General features: G+C 41.5%; 1 protein-coding gene and 1 pseudogene across 1 annotated transcript; both read left to right on the top strand.

The window, feature by feature from the left end:
* Positions 1–2931: 2931 nt before the first annotated feature.
* On the top strand, positions 2932–4732 carry LOC127812278 (crocetin glucosyltransferase, chloroplastic-like). Its single transcript, XM_052352678.1, has one exon. The coding sequence runs from the start codon at positions 3054–3056 to the stop codon at positions 4434–4436; it is 1383 nt and encodes a 460-aa protein (XP_052208638.1). The 5' UTR covers positions 2932–3053; the 3' UTR covers positions 4437–4732.
* A 1998-nt stretch (positions 4733–6730) lies between these two features.
* Positions 6731–8964, top strand: LOC127812092 (crocetin glucosyltransferase, chloroplastic-like; annotated as a pseudogene).
* The last annotated feature ends 13927 nt before the right edge of the window (positions 8965–22891 follow it).

Here is a 22891-nt window from a genome sequence, read left to right as displayed (position 1 = left end):
TAGTCGCCTGGCACGGAATCTTAGGCCGTCATCCCAGCACATAATCCGAGATACCCCTATTCAAGAAACACCCTTGAGAAATTACGGCTCCTATCGTGGCAACATCCAAAGTTGACATTCCATAAAAACAAGCCAATGCCACAAAAGATAATTCAATGCATCATATGAAACAACATTTCATATACATAATTTATCGCATAAAATTCAATGCACATGTATAAAATATTTCGGGACAAACCCAATGAAACCAACCATCACAAATTAAAACCATTCGCATACAACAAAACCTTTGCATGGATCAAATGAAATTTAAAAGAACCATTTTCAATAAACCAATTTTGGGGGTTAAAACTCTCACCTTTAACAAAATTCAGGGAACCTTGAAAAAAGCGCACCACCTCGGTTTGCATATGCGACCTCGATTTTCGTGCCAATCTCAAAATTCGCACAAATCACTTCATCTTAAACCTCAAAGCACCCTAATCAACATATAATCATTAAAAACCTATTTTTCTAACAATTTTTTCATTTTCTTCATTTTTCTCCCATTTTCGCCTCTAAAATTCCAAATAAATATCTCCCAAACTATTTTCTCTAATCTTTCTTCACAACAAATCATAATAACCTAAGAACTTCAAGAGAAAATTATTGAACTTACCTCGTTGACTCGTTTGCACACAAAATGAGGCTGATCGATGCTAAAATCGAGACATCAGAGAGGCTAAATCCAAAACTTTTTGCACCAGCACCTTATCTCAATTTTCTAGGAATTTATAAATTTTTCTCAAATTTTTTCTGCCATTCACGCTCCCCCATGAGCCACCGCAAGCCTGCATTACGCGCCCCACTCACGCATGCTACTGGCGTGTGTGTTTCATACGCCGGTGTTCTTCCTCCTTCAACTCGCCAGACAGCCCGCGATGCGCCTAATTTTTTGACCATCTCTCCTTCATTTGAACTCTATTTTGCTTATTATTTGAACCTATAGCTTCTTCTTTTCGCCTTCTGCCGGATAATAGCTTAAAATCCCTCGAACGGAGCCATTTTCTAACTGCTTAAGCTCGTTTTCTGGCGAAGCTCATTTTTCCAGAATTGCTCATCTGGACATGGACAACAAAAACCCCTTATCTAATTCTCGCAATTTATTCTCAAATGCTTGGATCTAAAATTCTAATTTTTAAAGACATTCGATCACTTCTATTTATAGGTGAATCGAGCTTCCAAACGTTCAAGGCTTGCTAACCTGACGTCTCTAATGCTTCTACCGCCCCTGGATTGACCTAATTTCTACAAAAATCAACCACAATGATGACTTTTGTTGCTTCCCAAATTCGGCAGTAAAGTTGGTCAGAAATCTTCAAATTCCGGCCAACCCATGCTTCCTTGTCGGTCCAAACCCGACCCTAGGGCCTACCTGTTTCCTCGAAACCCCAATGGTTGGATGTGGCTGGTCGGCGACCAAAAGTTGTTGGTCATCCATGGTTGTTGCTCCTTCCTCAAGTTTGGAAAATTACATTTTCACCCCACCTATTTTGTCTCTGATGCTTTGGCCCATTTTCACAAAGCCCTTGAACTTTCCATAATTGCTATTGTGACCCTCAAGTCCTAAAACTTCAATTTCACCCTTGAAGATTCCGAAAATTCATGATCTCGACATCTCTCTAGTAAATTCAAAAAATTGCACTTTGGCTCGAATATTTATTTTGGCCACAAACCCATTCGTTTCTTTCAAAACCACTGAAGGGTTGTTCTTCATGCCAAGTATGACCATCCTCGGGGTTCCGTGGACTTACCGAAAACCCCCTACAATTATTCGATTTTATTGCCTATCCCACAGTTGTATTTTAACTATACCAAAAATTATTTCTGATCCAATTTCTTTCGATGCTATAAATCATATCTCAAAATACTCGACACTATCATATCATTTTCTTTAGGCATCTCGTCTCCAAGATACTCTCTGCAGTCGATTCAATCAATTTATCTGGCTATTCTGGTACATATTTTCCTCAAATCCCATTTCTCTAATAAAATTGTTATTTCTCAATTAACCCAAAGTTCTCGAGTATTACAATGGTGGCTGGTGCCGACTACTGGTGCTCTTTTCAATATTGGCTGAAAATTTAAAGTAAGATATATGAAAATTTGACTCATTTTTCTTTTGTGTATGTTAACCTCTCTTGACCATTTCTTTAACTATGTTTTAATTAAAGGGATTAATGTTTTTATTTTTTATTACAAATTTGTCAATTACATATTTGAAACTATGACAGAAAACATATTTTCTATCATGAAATTTGTCAAGATTCGACTACCTAATTGAATTAGAAATCAATAATTAAATAATAGTCTTATTAATAGGCTATGCAATTGAATTGGAGATTAATGATTGAACGATAACTTCGTATATTGAAAAATAAATATTTAATAAAATTGATAATGATGTTATTATACGGCGTTATTAAAATATGAAAATACGTCGATTGTATAATTTATTGATATATATTTTTAATATTATATTATTTATTTTTAGATAAAATTTAGAATTTAGACTTTAATTTTATCAATTTAAAATTCTTAATTCACATCCCTGTTTTTAGAATTATCCCTCTTAACCTCTTAAATTTTGATTTGATCAGTATTTTTAATAAAAATTAGGAAAATATCACATTAATTATTTTTATTAACAAAGTATATATAATTTATAGAATTTTATTAAAAATAAGGACATTTGTAAGATTATTGATAAGTTATTTAAAGACTAAATTACCACCACAACAGTTTGGTAAGGGATATTGACGGAATTGAAATATAAGAGACAACAAAGATGTTTTCGAAACAAAGGGATTCAATCACAAATTACCTTAAAAAAATAGTTAATATATAAATACACCAATACCATGAAACCACGTTGCAACGACACATCTTCTATAATTGAGAGTCTAAATAGTCAAAGATGACGGCCGAGTCTTTGTTTCTTATCACTCTCAGTCTTATCTTATCTTCTGCAACTCTGCCATTAACGCCGGACAGTAAGGTCGTCCGCCATAGCCATGACCAACCGCCACTTCCTTCTCGTTTGCTGCCCAGCCCAGGGCCAGCTCAACCCCACTTTCGAGCTCGCCAAGCGCCTCACACGCGCCGGAGCACGCGTCACTCTCGCCACCACCGTCCGTGGCCTCCGTTCAATGCCCACCCTCCCTGAAATCGACGGCCTCTCCTACGCCGCCTTCTCCGACGGCTACGACGACGGAAACGTACAGAAGGACGTTCCCGGCCGGGTGATGGACGAGCTGCGGCGCGCCGGGAGCAAATCACTGGCCGAACTGATCACTACCCTCGCCGACGACGGCCGTCGGGTGAGTTTCCTTGTCTATTCCCTCCTCCTCGGCTGGGCCGCCTCCGTGGCTCGTGACATGCAGGTGCCCTCCGCTTACCTTTCCGTTCAGTCTGCAACTTGTTTCGCTATATACCACAGGTTCTTCAACAGAAGCGACGGTCTCTGCCATGGCGGTACCGCCGATATTGACCCATCCATTTCGATAAAATTAGCCGGAATGCCGTTGCTATCATCCAACGACATCCCGACGTTTCTCTTGCCGAACAGTCCACACAATTATGCGATCAAGTCCTTCCAAGAACACATAGAAACCCTAGAAGACGATCCAAACCCTTGCGTGCTTGTCAACACGTTTGATGCGTTGGAAGAAGACGCAATCAGAGCCGTCGATTCCATGAACTTGATCGCGATCGGGCCGTTAGTTCCAGTTATTTTCAGTGATGAAGAAAGAGAGATCTCAGATTCGTCCATGAGAATTGATCTCTTCGAGCAGTCCAGAGAGTACCTCGACTGGTTAAACTCAAAGCCAGATTCCTCGGCGATCTACGTCTCGTTCGGAAGCCTGGTGGCGTTACAGCAGAAGCAAACGGAAGAGATTTTCCGAGCACTCGTGGCGAGTCACCGGCCGTTCCTGTGGGTGATTAGATCGTCGGAGTACGGAGGAGAAGTGAAGGACATGATCGAGCCAGAGTTGAGCGAAGAAACCGGATTGATAGTGCCGTGGTGCTCGCAGACGGATGTGCTGCGCCACCGGTCGATCGGGTGTTTTGTGACGCACTGCGGGTGGAACTCGGCGGTGGAGAGCCTTGTCGCCGGCGTGCCAGTGGTGGCGTGTCCGCAGTTTTCCGACCAGACCACGAATGCTAAGGCGGTGGAGGAGGTGTGGGGCACCGGCGTGAGAGCGGCGGCGAATGGAGAAGGGGTGGTGGAGAGAGAAGAGATGAAGCGGTGTTTGGAGGCGGTGATGGGCAGCGGAGAGAGAGGGGAAGAGATCAGAAGGAATGCATTGAAGTGGAAGCAGCTGGCCATGGAAGCTGTCAAGAGCGGTGGTCCTTCACACTCCAACTTGAACCACTTCTTGTCCACGTTACCTTAAATTTTACGCCGGTATCAGATTTAGGGTGCGATGATCGATTATAATGTTAAATTGAAGCTAATTGAGACGGGGATAACCAATTTTAGGAGATATCTCTAGTTTGCGTCGCACATTGGCTAACAGGGGATTGATGTATAAGGGATCGGTGTGTGGGTTTTATCTCCTGCCCCCTTACTCGGCCTTCTCTTTTTCAATTTATTTTCGTCGAGCAAATGTTATCTTACTTGATATAAGTAATATAACAAATCCGATCAATTGTAATGTTAAATTTAAATATTTATATCTATTTATACTTAGTTATACATTTAAAATTGAAATTTCAAATGTTGAACTGTAACACCATAAAGAATTGAATTAATCATGATCAAATTCATATTTTTATTTTTGTATTTTTACGTTTTATTTATGTTATTATTTAAATTTTTTATTATTTCAATTACACGTCTAGATCATATAATTTTAAATTAATTACAAATCTCACCAAAATTGAATTAGAACATACAACACAGGCTAATTAAAATACTCAAATTACCCATATTGCCTACCCAACCTCTTGGTAGCCACCATATTTGCTATACATTCTCCTTAATTATTTGTATTTGTCGCTTGTTACCTTTCTTCCCTCCCTTGTCGCCAGTTACTTCTTGTCCTAACACATTGCTCACCCATCCTCGTTGCTAGCAATCATCTCCACCAATCCCCACCCCTACAAACCCCATTTGCCTTAACACATTTTCTTCTCTATCATCCGCATCTCAATCATTGCTGACTATTGAAAAAAGAAGTTATAGTGAAGATGATAATCGACAATAAAGATAATTTAGACATTTTAATGTGCATATTATACACTCTAACTTAATTCTAATGAGGTGTATAATTGAGTTGAAAATATATAGTCTAATGGTATAATTGAAACAATGAAAAGTTTGGCTGATCACACAAAAAAAAGCTAAACTGTCAATTAATTGTAAACAATGAAGAAAAATGAATACATGAGTAAATTAATTTTTCAATTATCTTTAGTTTTTTAAGTATATCTCCTTTTAAAAATAATAAACACATTTTATAGTATTCAGGCCCACATCCATGGCCCAAAATCCATGGCCCAAACATGAACTAATTAATCTCCAAAGAACCGTTCGTATGCTATCATTATTATAAATTCTAAAATAATTTAATTACAAAATATAAAATTCAAGAACTACTTTGCAAAATACAAAATGGATAAATTATGAAAATGATTATATTTTTTTTGTGAATTTATAATATTTTTTATTCTTTTAATTTTGACCATTAGATTTAAATTAACTTAATGGGATGTAGTTTTATCCAATATATGAAATTGATTTAGAGGAAAAGTATTTGCATTAATTTGACGTTTCAGATGTTATATAATAATAATAATATTTATAAAACTCACAAATATACATAAATAAAAAAATATAACTTGAATTCTCAAATTATCCCCCAATTCTCTACGACGCTTGAACATTACCAACATTTGTCAGCCCTTTACTATTGCAGTCAATTACTTTAGTTGACATTTTCGATCATTATTACTGTTCATGTGCCTTCTGTAATCATCGAGTCGGACAATCAATCTTCTCTTGTTGACGGGACCTTTTGTTTCATCTTCTTTGATCCTAGTCTTACCAATCAATGATGCTTTCGACCTTTCATTTTCTTTTTCAGTCGAAGCAACTGATTGTCCGTTCAACCGGTTCATCTTCCCCGACTAGGGGTTTATTCGTTTTTTCGCCTTCTGCCACCATCAATGCCTTTTTACTGTCAATTTCCCTCTACCATAGCCACCATCGACAACTACTAGTTCGTCTTCATCATTTCTTTTATTTTCTATATGTAAAAGTGAGTTCTACAAATATTATTATTTTATAACATTTAATATGCCAAATCAAGTTGAATACTCTCTTTCTAAATCGATTTTATATTTTGGATAAAATTATAATCAATTAAGTCAATTTAGATTTAATTGTCAAAATTAAAAAAATTAAGTAAAATTACAAATTCCCCAAAATCTAGATTATTTTCATAATTTGCCCATACAAAATTAAAGACCGAAGTGTTATTTACCTATTATTTATAATTGAGTCGAGTCCGCTTGTGAATGTCCATTAGCAAAGCTTAATTGATGGGAATCGATTTCTCTATCATTAATCAGCTGTTACTGATGCCGCCGTTCGTCACGAAAGACGTCACGGCAGGCTGGAGGCTCCATTCGCGTATAAATGAAGAAGAAGCATAAGCGGCAGCATTAATTTCAAGGGCTTGTTCGAAGGAGGAGTTGCAGAATTCATGGATGATCTTCGAGTCCTTCTCGTGACTTTTCCGGCCCAAGGCTTCAACAACCCATCTCTCCAATTGGCCAAGCGCCTCGCCGTGATGGGCCTCACCGTCACTTTCGTCACCGCCGCCTCCGCCCTAAACCGCATGGGCAAAGCCACCGCCACTCCTCCGGCGGGCTTGACCTTCGCCCCCTTATCCGACACCGACTTGGACCTCGACGGCGATTTCGAAACCTACGTGACTGAGCTCCGGCGTCCGGGATCGGAGGCCGTGGCCGAGATCATCACATCCGCCGCCGGGAACTGCCAGCCTTTTAACCTCGTCGTCTACACCTTGCTCCTCCCATGGGTGGGCCAAATCGCCGGTTCTCTTAATCTTCCGTCGATATTTCTCTGGGTTCAACCCGCTGCCCTCTTTGGCCTTTACTACCATTACTTGAACGGCTACGGCGACGCCATTAGAGAGATTATCAGTGACCCTTCACTGTTCGTCGACTTGCCAGGATTACCTCGCCTCCATAACCGCGATCTTCCCTCTTTCATACACCCTTCAAACGTCATGAGTAGTGGTGCAATTCAACTAGTTCGAGAGCATCTAGATGTTGTTGCCACAGAAAGAAACCCTAAAATTCTTGTCAACTCATTCGATGCATTGGAACCAGAGGCGCTTAGAGTGATCGAGAACATCGACTTGGTCGCCGTCGGACCGTTTATCCCGTCGGCTTTCTTGGACGGCAATGATCCGTCTGACACTTCATTTGGAGGAGACCTCTTTCTAAGTGTTAGTATCTTTTTTTTTTCCCCAACTCCTCTCGTCTTCTAATCACAAACAAATTTGGTAAATAATACTTATAAACTCACATAACATATCAATTTGTAAAAATTATTTATCAAACTTATTTGATATTGCATTTTTCATAATTTTTATAGGATAAATCCATATTTTTTCCCTTGTAATTTTATCTTTTTTTTGTTCGTATAGCTTTTAATTATTTTTTTAATCAATTTAACTTTTGTAATTTCACATTTTTTTCATGTAAAAATTTAAATTTTTTTTTTATCAATTAAATTCTTATTTTTATATTTTTTAGTCAATTTGATCATGCATTTTGATTAAAGTTAAATTAATTCATCTTACTTTATCTTCTCTTTTATATATCAAAGGTATAAATGTTATATTAACTAAAAAATACAGGTATATAGGTATAATTAAAATAATAAAAAATTCAAATTGTCATAAAAAAATATCAAAATAATAGATTAAATTGACTCTAAAATATAAATCTGAGTATAACTGTAATTATAAAAAATTTAAATAATTATACTAAAAAAATATAGAAGTAGAAGAGTAAAAATATTAGTTTAGCTATTTTCATACGGTCAAGTCAGTCGACTAACACAAAATAACCATTATTCATTTTCTTTTTTCGGGTCAACCCGAACAAACAAGGGTGAAATGATCATCTTTACTGTTGTCGACAACCACAAAGTGATTGATTGAATTCAAAGAAAGGTTATTTCTTTCTGCTAATATCAAAGTGTTCCAAAACAGAAATTAGAAAACTACATGGAATGGCTGAATTCAAAGCCCAAGGAATCCGTTGTTTACGTGTCGTTCGGAAGCATCGTGGTTCTATCGGATCAGCAGAAGGAGGAACTTGCTCGAGGGCTGCTAGAGAGCCGCCGGCCGTTCTTGTGAGTGATGAGAGGATCGGAAAAAAGCGAGAAGCTGAGCAGAAAGGAGGAACTGGAAGAGCATGGGATGATGGTGCCATGGTGTTCCCAGGTGGAGGTTCTTCAACACCCATCGCTGGGATGCTTCGTCAGCCACTGCGGCTGGAATTCAACAGTTGAGAGCTTGGTTTCCGGCGTCCCGGTGGTGGGTTTTCCACAGTGGTCCGACCAGGCGACGAACGCCAAGCTTGTTGAAGATGTTTGGATGACGGGAAAAACAGTGGGAAAGAACGAGGAAGGGGTAGCTGAAAGCGGGGAGATCAAGAGATGCATAGAAATGGTGATGGAAGGAGAGGAGATGAGAAGGAATGCCAAGAAGAGGAAAGATTTGGCTAAGGAAGCTGCCACGGAAGGTGGGTCGTCGGACTTGAATCTCAAGGCGTTTGTCGCCCATGTGAAGGCTGAGATTCGAGGCTGAATCATTTTCCCGGAAAATGGCCGAGAATGTCTTCTCGTTTTGCTTGGAAATTTTCGTGGAAAAATAAATGTCGTTTAAGGCTATGTTTGTTTTTTGTTTGGGTATAAAAGTTTAGGCTATGTTAGTTTTAACCCTAAAGTACCGGGAGTTATGTTCACCCCGTTAAAGAGGGTGAACAAAATTGCACTCTCTCTACAAGAGATGGACAACAGTGACATGGAAAGTCGCATTGAAGGATAGCTGGCAGACGCATCATCACTCCCTCTCCCTCTTCCCCTCCCCCCCAAGCCGCCCAACTTCACCTATTTCGCCCAACTTAACCCATTTTTTTCTCTCTCTCTCTCTCTCTCTCTCTTCCCATAGCCGCCCAAACTTCTTCCACTATCTCTCTCTCTAACCCTCGGCCTTGAAGGAGAAACGTGCCACCACCGTCGTCCAAGAATCATTACAAGAAAAACGAAATTTAGCGATGAAAATATCAAAATTCGTCGCTAAAATTTTTAGCAACGGATTTAATAACAGATAGCTTCTCTTTTCTAAAAATGGCGTCTCTAAATTTTAGCGATGGAATATAGCGATGGGATAAATTAGCGACATAAATTTTTGTTGCTAATTAAAAAAATAAAAATTAATTAAAAAATTAATATTATTTTAGCGACGGAAAGTTGTCCGTCGCTATTCAGTGACGAAAAACTTTTTGTCACTGAATACACATTAAAATATAGAATACTAAAAAAATTAAAATAAATTAGAAGTAGCGACAAAAACAGTTTTATCGCTAATCAGCGACGGAATTGTTTCGATCGCTGACTTTTATTTAAAAAAAAAATATTATGGCAAGCCGACGAATGCACGCGTGCCCCTGACTTGCGGGCGCCAGGTGGCGGGCCACTACGCGCTAAGTGGCTCTCCCTTGAGACGCAACATGTAGCGCTAGGATTAATTTCCTAGTGCACTCATTTCTTCCCTCAATTTCGATCTCAAGTCATCTGGGAGCGCGCGCGACTGTCTGCGCTGCAAGGGATCACACCCGTTGCTATAAAATAAATAAATAAAAATACAAAATTTAGCTTCATTATGTAAGCACCCTGGCCCAGATATCCCAACCACCCGATCTATCCGAACGAAAGCGCTTACATAAGGGAAGAGAAATAGACATGAGACAACAATACCCTGGCATGCATACGCACGAGAAATACAACAACGGAAGTAAAACAATATACATGCACACCCACAAGTACCCCGCTGGAACAGCGGTCAAGGAGTATATAAAAATATACAGACACCTGTGCCAACAAATAAAAGATACAAGGAACAACCTGGCACAGTAAAAAATGAGAGTCAAAACTCCTACAAAACATCAGAGACAACGGGGGCAAGCGAAATGTACACCCTATCGACACGGCCGGCTGCTAGGTGGAACGATCCTCGCCATCGGCCTTCGCTTTACCCTTACCTGGGATGATGAAAAGAAAGGTGAGTCGCAAGATTCAGCAAGTTTATAGGAAAAGGAAGGTTGTAAATGAAACAGAAGAGGAGGTCATTCCAAATATAAACCCACATGTACACACAAGCCATGTGACGCAACAGTGCCGCATAATAAAAACACATACCGGTCCTTGGGGCCCACATAAAACACCTGGCACCCAAGTCCCATACCAACTTGCCGCTGCCTTGAAAGGCAATATAGATCTCCAACAAACCTGTGTGCACTGTCCCGGGTCGGTACTCTCACCACCCGTCCATGTCGGTACTCCCGACACCCGAGCCATAGGCTCCCTCAGAACGGTACTCCCTTCCGAGAACCAAATACTACCAATAACCATGCAATGCATATAAAATGCAATGGCGTAATGAGCATCAACGTGATACAAGGTGCCCATACATCCAGGCATCAAGCGATGCTCCGCCCATATAATAAATCACACGCGATGCATATGCCCGTGCTGGATGCATCATAATCAAACTAGGATGTCCGTGACCAAACATAACCAAATTATGATAATCCCAACATGCAGCCCGTACCCATGTGCATACCAAACCATGCTATAATCACATAACAACAGAGTTAGTCAACAGTGCCTGGCACCGGTCAGCGGTCAGTGACCAAGAGAGACCATCTGACGGCCTAAGATAGACCGTACGACAGTCACACCGTCACCGAACAGTCGATCCTTTCCCCCACTGCACAACTGCTCTAACCGATAAACAACCAAAAATCCAATAATAATATCCGAACAACTAAGAACCTAGCCTTAGGTGAGTACGACATCATTCCCATAGGCTTGGGGGTGTCACAAACCCCCGTAGGCAACCAATGAATAAAACCCTCGAAACCAGTTTAATAAATTAAATTTTAAAGAAACTATTTAAAATTCCATAATTTATTAACAATTGAAACCAACGAAGGGAGGTCAAATAAATTGACAACGAAAGAATCGACAATGAGGGTATAAAGAACTTGCCATTCCGAAGATAGCCTTAGGCTCGTTTTGACCAAACGCGGTAAAATTATACAAACTGCAATATCCCAATTATTCGCCAAAATTAATAAAATTGGACCCTAAACAAAAATTCGACCGTAAAAAATATTAATTACTAGCTTAGCTACGTACTTGGTAAATTAAATCGCTGATTAGACTTGATTTAATTCAAAATTTCCACCAAATTAATCCAAATTTCCAGCTCACTCACGTTACATCTTTTACAAATTTTGCTCACTGATTTGCTGGAAGAAAAACGCCCGAAATCGGGCTTAAAATTCGGCCAAAAGCGAGCAGGGGCGCCATGTGGCAGCGCTGGAGCGGCCGCTGGGAAAGCCACGGCCTCATTCGAAACGACGTTGTTTCGATGTCCTTGGGTTGATTAAAATCAACCCTTGCGCGAGCTGCCCCCGCGAATCGATCCCTCGCCCGCTGCCTGGCCGCCTCGCGCGCGACCGCTCACACCCGTACCAACTTTCACCCTATATATGACTTAAGTTATATTTAAGGTGACTTTTAGCCCTTTCCGTAATTCGCACCAGCACCCTCAAATTTCCATAAATTATACTCTCACCCCCCTCTATTAATTACACTAACACCCGAAACTTCTAAAAATCACACAATTTAATTTATTTCAATCTTTTTCTTATTCTAGAATATTCCTAAAATAATTAATCAACTACTTTAATTTCTTATTTCCTTAAAATCACATAATTTATTTTTATTTAATCACAACAAATTATTTTGTTATTTCTTTTAAATCAAATTACCCCAAAATTAAATTAATTTGCCATTTACAGGGCGTTACAAATCCTCCCCCCCTTAAAAGAATTTCGTCCCTGAAATTCGTACCTAGCTAGGCAAATAACTGAGGGTGAAGTCGCCTCATATCCTCCTCTAGCTCCCAAGTAGCCTCCTCAAAGGTATGTCGCTGCCACTGGACCTTCACATAGGGAATCGTGCGGCTGCGGAGCACTTTCTCTTTCCGATCCACAATGCTAGCAGGTAACTCGATGTACGACGTGTCCTCTTGCACTACGAGCAGGTGATAATCAATAACATGCCCGGGATCTGCCACGTACTTGCGAAGCATAGAAACATGAAAAACATCATGTACGTGGGCTAACTGAGGGGGTAAAGTTAACTGGTAAGCCAACGGTCTGACTCGCTCAAATATCTCAAACGGTACCACATAGCAAGGACTCAACTTGCCAGATACTCCAAAGCGTCGAACACCCCTCATCGGCATGACTCGAAGGAAAACATGATCACCCACATCAAAATCCAAATCCCGGCATCGTTTGTCAGCATAACTCTTCTGACGGTCCTGAGCTGCCTTCATCCTAGTCCGAATCAACTGGATCTTCTCTGACGTCTGCTCTACCAACTCCGGTCCAAGCAACGCTCGCTCCCCAACCTCAGTCCAGCAAAGCGGTGATCTACATGGTCGCCCGTACAACGCCTCAAATGGTGCCATCCCAATATTGGCCTGGAAGCTATTATTGTAGGTAAACTCCACTAGCGACAAATGATCATCCCAGCTCCCATGAAAATCTAATACATAGGCATGGAGCATGTCCTCCAAAGTCCGTATGGTCCGCTCCGATTGCCTGTCAGTCTGAGGGTGAAAAGTTGTACTGAAAGTCAACTGGGTCCCCATAGCACTCTGCAACACCTCCCAAAATCGTGAGGTAAACTGAGGATCCCTGTCTGACACAATGCTAGCTGGTACTCCGTGTAGTCTCACCACCTCATCAATGTATAACTTGGCTAGTCGATGAATCAGATAGGTCTTCTTGACAGGTAGAAAATGCGCTGATTTAGTCAACCGATCGATAATCACCCATATCGAATCGTACCCCAGGATAGATCGTGGCAATCCCGAAACAAAATCCATAGTTATGCACTCCCATTTCCACTCCGACACAGATAAAGGTCGTAACAATCCCGCGGGCCTCTGGTGCTCAGCTTTAACTTGTTGGCACACTAAACATCGTGAGACAAACTTTGCTACGCTTCTCTTCATGCCGCTCCACCAATATTGACGCCGTAAACCCTGATACATCTTCGTCGCTCTAGGGTGGATAGTATAAGGAGAACGATGAGCCTCATCTAGGATCCTCTGCCTGATATCACTGTCACTCGGCACACAAATCCGCCCCACAGAACAATAGCAAGCCATCGACCCTCTGGCTGTACCCCAATGGACCAAATCTCTCCATATCATCCATAATCTCGCCAAGCTCTACATCCTGTCACTGTTGATCGCAAATCTGATCCTCTAGATCAGAATGGATACTCATGGCAGCACAATAGAGAGTATGATTGTCTGATGCCACTGAGATAGTAAGGTCACTCATCTGCTCCAGTAAGAACCACTCCTGCGCCATCATAGCTGCAACTGATGCTCCACGGCGACTCAATGCATCTGCAACCACATTAGCTTTACCTGGGTGATAGAGGATGTCGCAATCGTAATCTTTAAGCAGCTCTAACCAACGGCATTGTCTCATATTGAGTTCCCTTTGAGAAAATAGGTACTTGAGGCTCTGTGATCAGTGTAAATCTGGACTCTCTCACCATAAAGATAATGCCTCCAAATCTTTAAGGCAAACACTACGACCGCTAACTCCAGATCATGTGTAGGGTAATTCTCTTCGTGCCTCTTCAACTGTCTGGATGCATAAGCATTCACTCGGCCGTCCTGCATCAAAACACACCATAGCCCTGCATATGAGGCATCACTGTAAACAGTAAATAACTCACCACTCCTGGGTATCGTCAGTACTGGCGCCGAAGTCAAACGCCGCTTCAATTCCTTGAAGGATTTTTCACAAGATTCGTCCCAAATAAACCTGACGCCTTTCCTTGTCAACTTCGTCATGGGTGATGTAAGCCATGCAAAGCCTTCTATGAATCGTCGATAATACCCGGCAAGGCCAAGAAAATTCCGAATCTCTATCACTGTCATCGGTCTCGGCCAATCCATCACGGCTCTAGTCTTCTCTGGATCTACTAAGATACCTTCACCTGATACTACGTGTCCCAAGATTACAACTCGGGTTTGCCAAAACTCACATTTAGAAAACTTGGCATACAACTGCTTCTCTCTGAGCTTCTGCAGAACCACACTTAGATGCACCTCGTGTATCTCAGGGCTCGGTGAGTAAACTAGGATGTCGTCAATGAAAACTATAACAAAGGAATCCAGATATTCCTTAAACACCCTGTTCATCAGATTCATAAATACTGTAGGTGCATTGGTCAGCCCAAATGGCATAACCACAAACTCGTAATGGCCGTAACGTGTACGAAATGTGGTCTTCGTAATATCCTCATCTCTAACCCGCACCTAATGATAACCCGACCGCAAATCGATCTTGGAAAACACCGATGCACCACGCAACTGATCCAGTAAATCATCCACACGGGATAGGGGGTACTTATTCTTAATTGTTACCTGATTAAGTTGCCGGTAATCTATACACAATCGCATAGACCCATCCTTCTTACGCACAAATAATACTGGAGCCCCCCATGGCGATGTGCTTGGTCGAATAAACCCCCTCTCTAAAAGATCTTGCAACTGCACCTTGGGTTCTTTCAATTCATTAGCAGCCATACGGTAAGGAGTCTTGGAAATGGGCTGCATACCTGGTATCAGATCGACTGCAAAATCAATCTCCCGGTGCGGTGGTAGTCCCGGCAACTCATCTGGGAACACATCTGGAAAGTCCTACACCACAGGATAGGCAGCCAACTCCTTCTTCTCCCCAGCTATCACGGTCACAAATGCAAAATAGGCCTCACACCCACGTCGTATAAGCCTCTCGGCGTGCATAACCGATATCATCGGCGTAGTCACCACTGGCTTCACACTCCGGTATGTAACAATTGGTCTCCCCGGGTGCTCAAATGAAATCACCTTCCGACGACAATCAACTTGAGCATAGTGCCGTGAGAGCCAATCCATACCCAATAGTAAGTCAAAATCCCGGATCGTCAAAACAATAAGATCTCCCAAAAATACCTGGTCATGAATCCCTATCTCGCAATCCCTGACCATCTCACTCCCCATCAATACCATCCCTCCCGGTGTCGAAACAGACAAATCATATGGTAAGGGGGTACACGGGATCGGGATCTTATGCAACAAATGGGATGCTATGAAAGAGTGGGTGAAACCTGTATCAAATAAGACACGTACATCGTGACCATGGAGAGAAAATATACCTTGTATTGTGTCACTACCCTCAACTGCCTCGGCCGCTGTCACCGCAAACGCCTTCCCCTGCATCTGTACTCTCTCTATGGGCCCTGGGCGCTGTGCTGCTGGTAGGGGTGTAAGCACCCCCGCCCGAATATCCCAACCGCCCTGTCTATCATAACGAAAGCGCTTACATAAGGGAAGAGAAATAGACATAAGACAAAAATACCCTGGCATGCATACATACGAAAAATACAACAGCGGAAGCAAAACAATATACATAAACGCCCACAAGTACCCTGCTGGAACATTAGTCAAGGAGTATATAAAAATATACAGACACCTGTGCCAACAAATAAAAGATACAAGGAACAACCGGGCACAGTAAAAAATGAGAGTCAGAACTCCTAACAAAACATCAGAGAAGACAGGGGCAGATAACTGTACACCCTACCGACACGGCTGGCTACTAGGTGGCGCGGTCCTCGCCCTCAACTTTTTCTTTACCCTTACTTGGAATGATGGAAAGCAAGGTGAGTCGCAAGACTCAGCAAGTTTATATGTAAAGGAAGACTGTAAATAAAACAGAAGAGGAGATCACTCCAAATATAAACCCACATGTACACACAAGCCATGTGACGTAACAACGCAACAGTGCTGCATAATAAAAACACATACCGGTCCTTGGGGCCCACATAAAACACCTAGCACCCAAGTCCCCTACCAACCTGCCGCTGCCCTGAAAGGCAACATAGATCTCCAACAAACCTGTGCGCACTGTCCCGGGTCGGTACTCCTGTCACCCGTATCCTTGCTGGTACTCCCGATAGCCGAGCCATAGGCTCCCTTGGAACGGTACTCCCGTCTGAGAACTAAATACTACCAGTAACCATGCAATGCACATAAAATGCAATGGCGTAGTGAGCATCAACATGATACAAGGCGCCCATACATCCAGGCATCAGGCGATGCTCCGCCCATATAGTAAATCACACGCGATGCATATGGCCGTGCTGGATGCAGCATAACCAAACTAGAATGTCCGTGACCAAGCATAACCAAATCATGATAAACCCAACTTGCAGCCTATACCCATGTGCATACCAAACCATGTAACAAGAATAAAACATAACCAGACATGCTATAGTCACATAACGGCAGAGTTAGTCAGCAGTGCCTGGCACCGGTCAGCGGTTAGTGACCAGGAGAGACCAGCCGACGGCCTAAGATAGACCGTATGATAGTCACACCGTCACCGAACAGCTGATCCTTGCCCCCATTGCACGACCGCTCTAGCCAATAAATAACCAAAAATCCATAATAATACCCGAACCTCTAAGAACCTAGCCTCGAGTGAGTACAACTTTATTCCCACAAGCTTGGGGATAGCACAAACCCCTGTAGGCAACCAACGAATAAAACCCTCGAAACCAATTTAATAAATTAAATTTTAAGACAAACCGTTTAAAATTTCATAATTTATTATCAGCCGAAACCAACAAAGGGAGGTCAAATAAATTGACGACGAAAGAATCGACAATGAGGGTATAAAGAACTTGCCTTTCCGAAGATAGCCTTAGGCTCGATTTGACCAAACGCGGTCAAAGTTATACAAACTGCAATATCCCAATTATTGCCAAAATTAATAAAATTGGACCCTAAACAAAATTTCAACCGCACAGAATATTAATTACTAGCTTGTCTACATACCTGGAATATTAACTCTGGAATTAAACGGGATTTAATCTAAATTTTGGCCCCAAAATTTCTCAAATTTTCCTCCCGCGCACGCTGCTTCTTTCTGTATTTTATTTGTTGTTCATTTACACCAAAAGCACACCCGAAATCGGGCTAAAAATTCGGCCTTAAATTGGCCAAAAGAAGTGGCTAGAATGCGGCCACGTGGCAGCACTAGGGCAGCCACTGCCTTTAACCCAAAACAGTGTCGTTTTGGGACACTTGGTTGATTAAAAATCAGCCCTCGTGTGCGCATCCCCCCCACGATTCGATCCCGCAATCGGCCCCTCACACGCACCCCCGCGTACCGCCAAATAATACCGCAAATCTATCTTGGAAAACACCGATGCACCACGCAACTGATCCAGTAAATCATCCACACGGGGTAGGGGGTACTTATTTTTAATTGTTACCTGATTAAGTTGCCGGTAATCTATACACAGTCGCATAGACCCGTCTTTCTTACGCACAAATAATACTGGAGCCCCACATGGCGATGTGCTCGGTCGAATAAACCCCCTCTCCAAAAGATCTTGCAACTATACCTTAAGTTCTTTCAATTCATTAGCGGCCATACGGTAAGGAGTCTTGGAAATGGGCTGCGTACCTGACATCAGATCGACTGTAAAATCAATCTCCCGGTGCGGTGGTAGTCCCGACAACTCATCTGGGAACACATCTGGAAAGTCTTGCACCACAGGATAGGCAGCCAACTCCTTCTTCTCCCCAGCTATCACGGTCACAAATGCAAAATAGGCCTTACACCCACGTCATATAAGCCTCTCGGCGTGCATAACCGATATCATCGGCGTAGTCACCACAGGCTTCACACCCCAGTATGTAACAACTGGTCTCCCCGAGTGATCAAATGAAATCACCTTCCGTCGACAATCAACTCAAGCATAGTGCCGTGAGAGCCAATCCATACCCAACAATAAGTCAAAATCCTGAATTGTCGAAACAATAAGATCCCCAAAAAATACCTGGTCATGAATCCCTATCTCGTAATCCCTGACCATCTCACTTCCCATCAATACCGTTCCTCCCGGTGTCGAAACAGGCAAATCATATGGTAAGGGGGTACACGGGATCGGGATCTTATGCAACAAATGGGGTGCTATAAAAGAGTGGGTAGAACCTATATCAAATAAGGCACGTACATCGTGGCCATGAAGAGAAAGTATACCTTGTACGGTGTCACTGCCCTCAGCTGCCTCAGCGGCTATCACTGCAAATGCCTTCCCCTGCATCTGTACTCTCTCTGTGGGCCCTGGGCGCTGTGTTGCTGGTAGGGGTAGTGGTGCTCCTGGACCCTGTGCCCTAGGTGTAAATTGTCTCTGAGCTGGTCTGGGCCCTACACCTCCCATCCGTGGCCCTCCAATCTGTGGTGGCTGGGTGCACACATTTGTCCGATGGCCTCTCTGTCCACAACGAAAGCAAATAATATCCTGCCCTGTGGCCGGTGTAACTAGTGGGGCTGGTGTAGCCGGTCTAAGCCCCTGTGGACAGTCCCTCTTCAAATGTCCTGGCTGACCACAGCGATAACACACGTCCCGACGTATATCCCGGCACTGACCCTGGTGTCTCTGCCCGCACTGCCGGCACTGTGGAAGCCCAAAACTCTTACTGCCCGCATCCCACTTCCTCTTCTTACTGCTACTCCATGCGCCCTTTATGACTGACTAATCTGATCAGGCCTCCAATCGGTCCCTCTCCACTGCGTGGGCCGGCTGTACAGCTATAGGAAAGTCGGGTGCCTCGATACCAGCCATGGCGTGACGAATCTCTAGTCGTAGCCCCCTCTGAAACTTGCTGACTCTGCCAAACTCTGGGGTCACTAACTCTGGAGCATAACGAGATAACGCGACGAACTCAATCTCGTACTGTGTGACTGTCTTGCTCCCCTACTATAAATCAATAAACTCGAACACCTTCTACTCTCTGACCCAAGCCAGTACATAAGTCTCATTGAACACCACGACAAACTGTGCCCAAGTCAGGCCCCCATCACCATATCGCTGTCTGGTGGTCTCCCACCATCGCTCGGCATCTCCTCGTAACAAAAAAGTCCCCAGTCGAACCCTATGAGCCTCTGCACAGCTTATAGATCGCAAATGCTTCCCCACAGCCAGTAGCCAATCCTCGGCCTCTGTCTTGTCGGCGCCCCCACTAAATTCTGGTAGACGTAAGGCCGTAAAATCTTTAAGCAATGCAGCACCAGAACTATCCCCTGCTCTCAAAGTACCTGAATGTGACGCTTGGGCCGTAGCGGTCTTACCATCATGATTGCGCTCCTAACGTAACTGAGATGCCGCCAGTACGTCTACGGCCCGTAGAAGATCTGCCAATGTCTCCTGCATGTCCGAAGGCCCTGGCTGTCTCTCATCTCCTGTATTTGTCGCTTGTACCTCAGGAGTAGGAACAAGGTGCCCTTTACCTCGCGTCAGTGGTCTACCACGACCTCATCCACAACGTGCGTCCATGAGTCCTACATAACCAAAATTAATTAGAATGCATTTCGAAATTAAGGACACGACTTAACATTCTAACTTTGCCTAACAACCTTGGTGTACATTTACTTGTCCCCCAAATTGATTCAATGACGCTCTGATACCAACATTGTAAGCACCCCCGCCCGGATATCCCAACAGCCCGGTCTATCCGAATGAAAGCGCTTACATAAGGGAAGAGAAATAGACATGAGACAACAATACCCTGGCATGCATGCGTACGAGAAATACAACTGCGGAAGTAAAACAATATACATGCATGCCCACAAGTATCCCGCTGGAACAGCGATCAAAGAGTATATAAAAATATACAGACACTTGTGCCAACAAATAAAAGATACAAGGAACAACCTGGCACAGTCAAAAATGAGAGTCAGAACTTCTACAAAACATCAGAGACAACGGGGGCAAGCGAAATGTACACCCTACCGACATGGCCAACTGCTATGTGGAACGATCCTCGCTCTCGGCCTTCCCTTTACCCTTACCTGGAATGATGGAAAGCAAGGTGAGTCGCAAGACTCAGCAAGTTCATAGGAAAAGGAAGGCTGTAAATGAAACAGAAGAGGAGATCACTCCAAATATAAACTCACATGTACACACAAGCCATGTGACGCAACAACGCAACAGTACCGCATAATAAAAACACATACCGGTCCTTGGGGCCTACATAAAACACCTGGCACCCAAGTCTCATACCAACCTGCCGCTACCCTGAAAGGCAACATAGATCTCCAACAAACCTGTGCGCATTGTCCCGGGTCAGTACTCCCGCCACCTGTCCATGTCGGTACTCCCGACACCCGAGCCATAGGCTCCCTCAGAACGGTGATTTTTAGCGCCCCGTAAATGGCAAATTAATTTAATTTTGGGGTAATTTGATTTAAAAGAAATAACAAAATAATTTGTTGTGATTAAATAAAAATAAATTATGTGATTTTAAGGAAATAAGAAATTAAAGTAATTGATTAATTATTTTAGGAATATTCTGGAATAAGAAAAAGATTGAAATAAATTAAATTGTGTGATTTTTAGAAGTTTCGGGTGTTAGTGTAATTAATATAGGGGGTGAGAGTGTGATTTATGGAAATTTGGCGGTGCTGGTGCGAATTACGGAAAGGGCTAAAAGTCACCTTAAATATAACTTAAGTCATATATAGGATGGAGGTTGGTGCAGGTGACTGCACTCTCACCCTGCAATTAAAACACAATAAAAACAAATCATAATAAAACTTTTATATTTTTTTTATTTTAGTGAGAGGTTTATACTCGCCAGTGTACGAGTACAGTTGTAGTCCAAATTTAAATTTATATTTTCTGGATGAATCCAGGTCGTCCACTGAGAGATTTATTTATGGCAAAAGAAAAAGAATGTCACACACACGCACACGCATTTGGACAAATTGACAACAAGATTTTTTATGGTTTTGTTTTTAGACAACAGATACTAGAAAATAAAGTAAGGCAAAAATTGAAATAAACATTAAACGTAAAAATATGAATTTGGATAGTGCTTGAGTTAAGACAATTTCAGTACCAACCCGTTGATTCCCAAATTTTAGCATATAAGATTAGCAACATTAATTTAATTTCAGATATGAGGGTTTGTTATTAAATGCAATTAGAGATGATGATAGTTCTAGGTTAAGCAATCCCCATACATGATATGCGGGATTCTAATTTAAGCAACTACCATAAATCCAATTACAATTAATATACAAAACAACTAAATTAATCATCCGGGTTTGGGTATGATAGCGTTTCCAGTTCTAGTAACTCTCATACATGGCATGAAAGCTCTAAGTTAGGCTTACGCTCCAATCCAAACCTAGTGATTTTTTAATAATTAATACACACTCATACTGAAATTTAAATTAAAGTTACTTATTTAAAGCGCAACTTTCTTTGGGAATCATTGGCATTGGACACTGTCCTTGCCTTAACCCAAGATTAGATTTAACTACTCATTTTTATTTGAAAGTTAATTGACAGAAATTTAAATGACGTAATTTAAATAACAGAATTTAAATGACAAGAAATTTAAAAGAATAAACTAACCGGCCATTTAGGCGGTGGATAATTAAATGACAAGAATTAAAATTGCAGAAATTTAAAGGCATAAACTAACCGGCCATTTAGGCGGTGAATAATTAAATGACAAGAATTAAAATTATAGAAATTTAAAGGCACAAATTAACCGGCCATTTAGGCGGTGAATAATAAAGTAATAATAAATGACATAAGAATTTAAAAGAAGAAAGAAAAAAAAGTAAGATTATAAGAGAAAGTACTAAAGAAAATGAGAAAGAACAAGAACAATTCTCAAAGAGAGAATTATAAAGAAACAACTAAACTTTTATTCAAGAATAATAATCACACTTACAAATGCAATCAAGTGAGCTATTTATAGGCCACAAGATGCAATACAAACCACACAATTTCAATTATTCAATTAGACATAATTATATCTAATGGGCACTCACACACTTAAAGTTAAATGGATTTTAGCTATAATACACACCTAATATTAAATGGATTTTAGCTAAAATACATACCTAATAAAGCACTCATAAAGTTAAATGGATTTTAGCTATAACATCCACCTAATAGTTAAATGGATTTTAGCTAAAAAACACACATAATAAAGCTCTCACATAAAAAATAAAAATAGATTTCTATAAATTGATTTTTAATCTTCATTAGGATTAAAAATAATCCTTGGGCCTTCTCTAAATAATATTTTCCATGGGTTGCTCAAATTGGGCCTTAATTCTTCATGGGCTTGAATTCTTCATGGACTTTAATTTTTCATGGGTTTGATTTCTTCATGGACTTGATTTCTCCATGGCTTTGATTTCTTCATGGACTTGAATTCTTCATGGACTTTAAGTCTTCATGGGCTTGAATTCTTCATGCCTAAAAAAAAAAAAAATAATAATAATTTAATGTTATTAATAAATTATATATTATATATATGTATTACACATGGCACATATATATATATTAGATTATATTATATATATATTACATGCATGCATATAATGATATATATGTATTATATAT

This window comes from Diospyros lotus, chromosome 10, assembly GCF_014633365.1.
Source record: "Diospyros lotus cultivar Yz01 chromosome 10, ASM1463336v1, whole genome shotgun sequence".
NCBI classification, from domain to species: domain Eukaryota; kingdom Viridiplantae; phylum Streptophyta; class Magnoliopsida; order Ericales; family Ebenaceae; genus Diospyros; species Diospyros lotus.
Note: the sequence above shows the minus strand (reverse complement) of the source record. Positions and strands in the feature narration are given on the sequence as shown.